General features: G+C 36.8%; 1 protein-coding gene across 1 annotated transcript; it reads right to left on the bottom strand.

The window, feature by feature from the left end:
• Positions 1-582: 582 nt before the first annotated feature.
• On the bottom strand, positions 583-9,302 carry LOC111050199. The gene is made up of 4 exons (XM_039445144.1): positions 9,109-9,302; positions 6,383-6,472; positions 4,265-4,416; positions 583-918 (listed from the first exon to the last, which is right to left on the bottom strand). Exons 2-4 carry the CDS (start codon positions 6,432-6,434, stop codon positions 604-606), a joined length of 519 nt encoding a protein of 172 aa, XP_039301078.1. The 5' UTR covers positions 6,435-6,472; positions 9,109-9,302; the 3' UTR covers positions 583-603.
• Between the last annotated feature and the right edge of the window lie 582 nt (positions 9,303-9,884).

The following is a 9,884-nucleotide window of genomic DNA, read 5'->3' as shown; positions in this document are numbered from 1 at the left end:
TGTACTCCAGAGCGAAGCTCGGTCCCCGATATTGTTCTTATTGTACGGGACATACTTTGATTATTATCCCTCAAGAATCGTCAGGTTTTTATGCCGGACCCGGTATAATAGGGATAATTATGGCTTTTATTCCCTGACAGAAGTTCCACCTCGCCTGAATAGATCATTTAAGCTGTCAATGGGCCTTACAACTTTCATACTTCAGCCGGGACCGACAGTTTAACGTGCCCATCCGATAACACGGGATTGACCAGGTCAAAACCGTTTGGCTTGAGCAGGCTTGAACCGGGGATCTATAGGCTGCCTAACAAGCACTCTATCCACTAGACCACGGATCACTCCTATAATAGTGATTAAAAACTACCTACTATTCACTTGTGGAGCGCTTTAGGATTTTTACATTCATTTTCAACCTGAGTGTTGTACTGCTCCACACGTGAGTAGTAGTTCCTAATAACTATTATTTAAAAATTAGACTGCTGTCTCGTCAAAAATGGATGAAAAAATAATTATTAACAAGGAAAGTGAAATAGTTTTTTACATTAAGTTACATACAAGTTTCGTCATGTTGTGTGGCTCAAGACTGGCTGTATACAGATACGTCTACAATGTATTTATTGTAATTGATAACATATTATTACTCACCTCAACAGTAAGACTATTCTGTTGTCTGTCAATATTGCAATTTATCAAAGTAGAATTTGAGCTAGCCGATTTAGTTTCGCCAACTTTATCGACTGTTGAGTTACTGCTGCCGTTGGTATGGTTGCTGGCGAAAGTTACTATGTCATCTGCATCCGACTCAAATGTTGGAGTTTCCTTCCTTTTAACATCCGTAGACGTTTCTTCGGTAGTTGGTGGAGGTATTTTGCTCTTCACAGTTGAGTACAACGAGTACAGATCTTTGGAGAGGCTTTGCTGTGAATAGAAAAGCAAAGTGATTTAAATGAAATTCTTGTTATTAATACTTTGCATTTTCAATTAAGTACAACGAGTATGGATCTTAGGAGAGGCTTTGCTGTGAATAGAAGAGCGAAGTGAGCATTGTGAATAGAATAAGTGGGTATTTAAATGAAATTTGTATTATTAATTCTTAAAAATCATGTTTTTGGACTCAGGGGACCTTGAAACGTATAGAAAACTTAAAATTAATCTACCTTTTTTTAGGAAAGCAATACTTTCCTTACATATGGTAATAGGGCAAGGAAAGTAAAAGTGTCAATACTTTGTAAACAAAAATTGAAGAAAGCGAAGTTGTACTTCAGTGAAACAAAAACGACTCAATTTTTTCTAAACTGTACTTACCCCTAACTTGCTTTCCGTGTACGGACATTATAATATATATTATTGGATGAACCTTAATAATTTGACAGTGGAAATCACTTTCACACATGCTAAAAATATTTTCTCTTCGTAGCAAGTAACTCTCAGACCAGCAGTCGTTCAGGGGTCAAGTATACTGAGATCATTTTTTAGAATTATTGATGACATGGAATTTATTTCCTAATAATTGTAGGGACTAGGAATAAATATATGTTGATGACATGAATACGAAAGGAGAAAGATAGATAGATATACAGTTCCTATCAAGTACTGTGAAGTAAGAAGTTTAAAAGCTTCCGTATAGAATATTATTATGTAAATCAGAAATATAATTATTTCAATGAACATTTACTTCATGGAGGAATAAAGATTTTTTTGTAAAATAGTATATAGATACTATAGTGAGGTCCACGTTATAATGACAGTGGAGAAAGATACGAGAAGAACGTTGCCGATCCTCTGTCTTTTCAATGCCTTCTAAAGACGATAGCTGATCCTCTGTCTTGTCAATGCCTTCTATAGACGGTAGTTGATACAGGTTTATTGATGTAATATTAACTGTTCATTCTCGTTTAAAATAATCAATTATATTTTATTGAGCAAGACATTATATTTTTCAATAATTTCATAATGAATTATCATAATTAAGATGAAATATTTTGTTAATTATTACTTCTACATTGTTAAAAGACGATCTGGCAACAGAGAAAAGCGAGAAAGAGATAGCGCTATCCGCTTTGTTGAATGATAGACAAGGATAGCAATACCATTGCTCATTAAACACTGCCTTTATAACGTGGACCTTACTATATTAATAATATTATAGTTTATTTTTCGTATATTGGGATATGAAATCACTACCGAGAAGGTTATGTCATAGAGAAACAATAGCGTAAGTAGATATCCCATGGTATAGGGCATTTATGACGCAACTTTTACTGTTATCTCAAGCCGATTACTGTTGATTATTGTCGATTTTGACTGTTTTGTGTGGGTAAGAACGGCACAATATGAGAGACTACCAGCGTCATAAAGCTCCACGGGAAAGAAATACGTGGACTATCGGCTTGGATAACAGTAAAAGTTGTGACATAAACGCCCTATACCATGGAATATCTACTTATCGTTTCTCTATGATAGTATTCAAATTGACTACCAGCGTCATAAAGCTCCACGGGAAAGAAATACGTGGACTATCGGCTTGAGATAACAGTAAAAGTTGCGACATGAACGCCCTATGCCATGGGATATCTATTTATGCTATTGTTCCTCTATGGTTATGCTTCTTCAGAACAAACTGCAAATTGTGTTGAATAGTTGCTATTTACAAGTTCATTCACTGTAAGATGAGGATGTGAATCTCCAGAGCTCTAAATCAGAAACTTCATTGACAAAACCTTCCTATTCAAATATAAACATGATTGTTGATGACTTACTACGGTGAGATTCACTAACTTTGAATAACTGTCACTATAATAAGCAATAGTGAATGGGAAGCCTAGATGTTTTTATGGGGAATGCTACCAGTTTGAAATGAATCCAACTACAAGTGATACAGGTACCAATATTAACGAATCTATGATCAAACAAATTCAACTAGCTATCTTATCCACTGATACAACAGACATCTATATAATAAGAGAGAGTAGGGTTGTGTTTGTTCGCATCAAAACATGTCAACTTGTGGACTGCATACCGGAAAAACGGGAATGATTTAGATCTCCAAATTTTGAACATAGATTCTAAAAATATCAATCTCGTGCACCTGGAAGCCCAAATTTCAATTTTCCTTCTAGATTTTTCAGAATTAATGTTCAAACTTCATTAATAGTACATACGATTTCATAAAAAAATCACCAAATCATATGGTCGGAATTAAAAAATATTATTATACACGTATACAGGTGTAAAGTAGTATAGGAGAATTATGTTTGACGCATCATCACGTCTGAACTACTGGACTGATTAACTTGAAATTTTGCATATAGATTCTTGCTTAACCGAGGATGGTTACAAACCTATTTTAAATTCTTCAATTGTTGATTACATCAAGTTTTCAGTTCAGAAAATTTCTCTTAAAAGGGAAATTAGAAGATAGGTATGATTGGGGATCCTTTTCGAATAATAAGAACAGGTTTTCCGTCGCACCCAAATTTTTTCCGCCATTTTGGAACCACCATTTTGAATTCAACTTCTTTTTTTAATTGAAAGGTGGTCATATGATAGGATTTCCAGAGAAAAGGTATGGTGAAAACCGCACATCGATATCTCAAACCTTTCAAAAGTTATTCTCATTCATTTCCTTTATTATAGTATAGAAGATGATAGATAAATGGATGATATATCCATCTATCTTTCTATCATCTTCTATACTATAATAGAGGAAAGAACTGGCTTAAAGACGTATACACGTGTAGAGGATAGGGAAATTATGTTTGACGCATCATCACGTCTGAACTACTGGACTGATTTACTTGAAATGCTGCTTATAAATTCTTAATCAACCGAGGATTCTTATAGGCCTATTTTCTATTCTTCTGGATTTCATCACGTCAAGTTTTAAAATAGACCCTTGCGAAGCACGGGTTACCTGCTAGTATTTAAGATAAGATTGCTAAATTATTAAAAAGTGATTTATATTGATTGAGATAGATAATATTATCATAGAGAGAGAATAGCTTGAGTGGATATCCCTGGTATAGGGCGTTTATGTCGCAACTTTTACTGTTAACTCGAGCCGATTACTGTCGATTCTTTCTGTTTTGTTGGGGTGAGAGTGTATGAACGGTACAATATAAGAGACTACAAGCATCAGACAGCTTCACGGGAAAGAACTACGTGGACTATCGGCTTGAGATAACAGTAAAAGTTGCGACATAAACGCCCTATACCATGGGATGTCAACTTATGCTATTGTTTATCTATGATAATATCTACTCACGTGGAATTCTTTAATGAAGTTACTCAATGATATAACATCGGTCGGTGCATCCTCATTCTTCTCCTCGATAATTTCCTGTTTGGGCGGATCGACTGGTGCCAGTTCTTCGAATTGAGGTCCATATTCAACTCCAAAAGCTGGTTCAATTCCAACTGAAAAAAGGTAATCAATTAGGAATATACTGAATTGACCAAATAAACTTAAATTACTTAATTTGAGTTTACTGTATTTTGAGTTTTTGGTCGTTACAGGACATGATAGAATGCAATAATTCAGAAGTTATAAAATGATTGACAGTAAACAGCAGCTAGTTATTATATGAGTCCTCCTCATAACAAGTAAGGTTCTTCTTCTGCTTGTTCTTCTTGTTCTTCTTCTGCTTGTTCTTCTTCTTCTTCTTCTTCTTCTTCTTCTTCTTCTTCTTCCATATGCCGGTTCCGCGACGGAGATTGGCGATCATCAATGCAATCTGGATTCTACCGACTCCAGCTCGGAACAGGGATGTTGAATCAATGTTGAACCACTCTCTAAGGTACTTTATCAGGATGATTTCCTCATTCCAGGCCGGCGTCTTCCTTCAATCTTGCCCTCCATGATCGACTGCAGGAATCTGTACTTTTCATTGCGCATCACATGCCCAATATACCAAAGCTTCTGAATTGGGACGACAGTGGAGGTTGTTTAGTGTATTAAGAGCCAGAAGCTTCGGTATTTTGGAAGTAAGGTTGAAGCTTCAAATGTTCACTGTTTTGAAACATTCTTGTATCATAGCACAGTCATGCAGTAGTCATTTGTTACATACATTTACAATGTGTTACAAGGCGCTAGGACAAAAAGAGATTGCAAATACTTATTGTATTGTTATTCATAATACTCATTGTGATGTTATTTAACTCTATCTATAATCCTATAAATGAAGGAATTAGTTTATACAAGGTGCGCCAGAGAAACTTACTTATTTGAAAGGTCAATAAAAATAAAAGTAGCCTACTTTAGTTGTTTTATATGAGAATACAATATCCCTATTTTTTCATGCAGTCCTGAAAATGATATCGGATCAATGGTGACACCCATTGTGCATACACTAATGAAGTCGATTTTTGAAATTCAAAGGCTTAAAATTTAATTCTTGAAGGCCGAGTTTTCAGACGAGTTGGCACAGCACGACAGGACAGCATGAAGCTCTCCGACTGATTAGGTTGACGTATAATAAAAGATCATGCATTTTCAAGTCATTGGTAGTCTTTGACTGATTGGGTTGGCGTAACGAGAATTAGCCAATCGGAGAGCTTCCTGTCCTGACGAGCCGTGTCCACTCGTCTGAAAAAACGTCTCAGTCCTGGCTGTGGTATTTCATCAATTTATTTGAAGATGAAAGCTGGGATCTAGATGAATTCTAAAGGTTCTCACTTGTTACTACGAGAAAGTTTGTTTCTAATTTCAAATAGAAGAAATCTCGCACCCAAGGAGAGAGCTGTATGAGGGTAGTTCTTGACACAATATTATTCCATTCAAAATAGGATGTAACCTATTTCCATTCAAATGAAAGGTTCCTTCGATGCAATTTTACTTTTTGTGTAGTTGAGAAGTTGATATTGTGATAATTATTCATATTGAATGAAAAAGACTAAGAAATTGTCAAAAAACCACAGATTTATTGATACTTAGAAAGACAGGTTTCGGTTATTACACAATTGTCAATCTCTGATAAACAGAGTTTATATGTGTATGTTTATCTGTGTTTTTGAAAATTTCTTAGTCTTTTTCATTCAAGATGCAAATTTAAAGGTTCCTTCGATGCGAATTAAATTCAATTAAGTTTGAAACGTATATTCTTTTTGTATACTGTCAAAATAATAATGCTTCTAATAAGGTAGAAAGTTACCTATTTATTTAAACAAATTTATTTATTGAATTCAAATTTATTGAAATATTGTCTCATGTTATATCGAGTATGTTTTTCTGACACAGATTTATTTAAAAGGTTTCTGATTTCTGAATTATTTTTGTAATGGCTAATTTTCAATTGCTTATTTGCTTTTTTGACATGTCTTCGTGGGTTTTCATCACGTTATGGACTTGAAAATACTTTATAAATAGAACAAAAACCATACTCACATGCAATTGAGATTGACAGGCAAATTATAAATGTAGTCTTGATGTTCTTCATATTTCACCAGAAACAGTTTCAAGGAGGGAATTGCATGCCTGTAAAACATTTTTATATAAATGAAAACAATAACCATACTCGTGATTATGAACTATGCATTCCTAGATAGGTAGATCATGTGATAAGCAAATAGTTCACTGTATAAAATCACTTCACATAATATATGGGCTACTTTGTTAAAATTAATAAAAACATGAAGTAACCTTTTAATTAAACTTGAAAATGGCCAAAGTAGGTAGGCCTAAACTAGTTGTTGAAATGTTTTAGTTTTTTTAAATAAAAAGGATACTTCATGTTTTTAATAATTTCACTGTATAAATATAACACTTTGACTGATTGTCGTCGACATTTTTTTTTTTTTTGCGGAGGAACATGCCCACATGATCTCTAAACGTGCATGAGTAATGTTGGCCACATTACCCACGTACAAGCCTAGAGATCATGCTTGTGATGAGGAGAAAGATTAGCTCTAGGTGGGCTCCGAATTATTGGAAAGCAATTGATGAACTCATAAACATTATTTAGAGGAGTCTGCTATACAACTGGTAACCCTTAAAACGGGAGAAGCTGGTCTATGAATAACTTATCTATGCGATAGCTCAGTGCGATCACGTAGCCAACCCCTTTCTCAAATATAATTGCAAAAAAGAAACTCAATACACAGCCACAAGATTGACAAGAATCGGTAGTGTTTACAATAGTGAACAGTATTTACATTTTCTTTTATCCAATAAAGTAAGAACAAGACAGTATTTTGCCTTTGAATTGAACATCTGGAAATATTGGTATATTTAATATGCCGTTCATATATTAAATTGAATAACTAAACTATAAATAATATATTTCTATATAAGCCTATATTATTGCAAAAGAAATATTGTTCGAGCTTCCAACAATTTACTCCTCTCTTCTTACTATTTCCCTGAAGAATAAACACCTAATTGAGGATCCAAATGGAGAGGTGCCAGGGACACTGCTTGGCCGCCGGCAGTGGTGCTGTTTGAACAGGTTCCGGACATCTACTGGAAGATGCGCCCAGTCTCTTGCCTTATGGGACTTACATCTGACCATACTGTGAATGTGGCGAGATACAAACAATGGAACACTTGGTTTCTCCAAGCCTCCAGTTTCTCAACTGCCCTCTCTCGCAATCAGTGAGAAATACTTGGCAGTCTCTTCAGACAGATTGGTCCTCGTGACCTATATGAGTTTTACTCATGGTTTTGTAGGTCCTTTCGCTGAGGGAGGGGTCGCCAAATTGCTTATAGGGCGCCTGGACACCCTCGACTCTCTTGACCCACATTTCTGCCTGGAGTTTCACCCAACTCTGGTCTCTTCGGTTTTTTATCCCTCCGAAACTTTGCAGGGTCAGAAGCCTCATCTTTCCCAAGAAGTTTTGCCTAAATGGCCGCCTTTCTTTGAGCAGTGGAGAGGTTTGGTCTCTCCACCCGCAAACTGCTCGGTAGTTCTATTGCATCCTCAGGTATTCCTGCAGATTCTTGCTTTTCTGGACTTCTGAGAAGCTCATCCTCCCTCTCCAGTTGGGATGGTGTGATTGAGCTTTCATCCATGTCGTGATCAGTAGAAGCCTACTCAATGTTGATAGCTTCTACAGAAGAGTGCAGTGGAACCTCCTGTGCTCCTGAAGCATCCATTTCAGTGTGAAAAACCTGCACTGATGGGGCAGATCCCGATGGTTTTGAAGGCAAGGCAAGGTCGCCTTGGGTTTTGGTTTGCTCATGTGGTTCCCACGAACAGCTAGGGAATGGAGTCGTCCCAGACAGAGTCCCGCATGTCCAGGCAAGGCTGATACTAGGAAGGCGCCTGGAATCCTGCAGGCACCGTTAGAGACACCATACAGAAGCACCACCCATCAGCACGGTCCACATCACACATCGGGTTGGCCTAAGAAGAAGTAAGAATATGGCCAAGGAAGGCAAACGGATATAAAGAGAAAGAAAGAATGGCACAAAGTCAATAGAAAATGCCCCATTCTAGAAATGAAAAGTTCCAAAGCATATTAAGAAGGGTTTTGGAAGAAGGGCTAGTCGCCTTCTACGACATCAGGGATACTGTGAGTACCTATATATTCTGGTTTTCAACGAATTTTTGAGTACAATGTTCGACTTAGAGCTCCCCCAACCAACAGGGGGCTAGCTAACCTGAACCTAACCAATTCTTCAATGATGAAATGAACATTAGGGCCACTCCCGTGTTTCAGTTGGACACATCAAGTCGTCAATCCCGTCGTTAGGTCATATCATAGGCCCTGAAAACTCTGACACCGGACCTGAGCCAGCCAGGCAACTTGCTATTATTATTAACATTGTAAACAAGAGAGAAATAATCAATGACAAATCTCAGGCTACGCAAAACTTGACTATAGCCTACACATTATTCTGTATGTGCGGTGTCAATAGTCAATCCATGATAACTAGTATATTACAAAAACAACGAACACTGAAAATGGAAAATGATAAAATGTAGGATATTCTTGTATTTTTAGACATTCAATTTGTTTTTCACTTCTCACTTTTTAGAAATTGAATAGAATTGTGGACTGCATTAATGTTAGACTTTCTGCCAAACTATTATTTAGTTCAAAATATTTTAAATTTTAGAAAAAGTATAATTCTTTTAGGTTATGTTGAAAAGATTAATTAAAAATACTCACTTCTTCAGCCATTTGCAAGCAAGAATAAGGAACTATAATATCAATAACAGGTAGCCTATAAAAAGTCCTATTGATATAGAAAAATTGAAATATTAATTCAAGTGAAACAGTGTTGTTGAAATCGTAAAATTAATGAATGACAAAAAAAACTTTTCATGGCGCTTCCACACTCTTGCCAAGTGCATACAAAAATGTCGACAAGCACAAAAGTGTGGATGGTTATTGAGCCGTCGTATGCTGACGCACACGAGGCAGCACACGAAGCACAGCACATTGCAGGAAACTGTGCATCCCCACTGAGAAGAAAGTATTCCTTCTACTTTGTGGCATACCAACGGCGCTGCGTTTGCGGGGGTTAGCCCCCGGATCACCCTTTTTTCTGGCAATAAGCTGGTCTTGCCTCCGCTCGGAAAAAAATCGGAGCGATGGCCAATGAGGGCCAACGTTGGAAAACCTCTCATTCACACATTGGCGCTGGCTGACATTGGCCTTTGACCAATATGAATATCCGGCATGACTTTTGTTTGCACTTGCCATTGAGCGTCTTCAGGGATACACTGCTCCAATTACTCGAGCTAGGCGACCCGCGTTTCATGGGAGCTTTTGACAGTTCATCACCCGGTCGCCATCTTTGATTTTTCTCGCCCGGGTCAGGATTCAGGAATCGTGACCAAGACCATCTACAATACTCAGAAATTTGCAGACTTTGACACTTTCATGTGTTTTGTAATAGAGATTTTGCTATGGCAGTCAAAAATATTCATAAATATTAATCA

The sequence above is a fragment of the Nilaparvata lugens genome, unplaced genomic scaffold (genome assembly GCF_014356525.2).
Source record: "Nilaparvata lugens isolate BPH unplaced genomic scaffold, ASM1435652v1 scaffold6233, whole genome shotgun sequence".
NCBI classification, from domain to species: Eukaryota; Metazoa; Arthropoda; class Insecta; order Hemiptera; family Delphacidae; genus Nilaparvata; species Nilaparvata lugens.
This window is presented reverse-complemented; position numbering and strand designations above follow the sequence as displayed.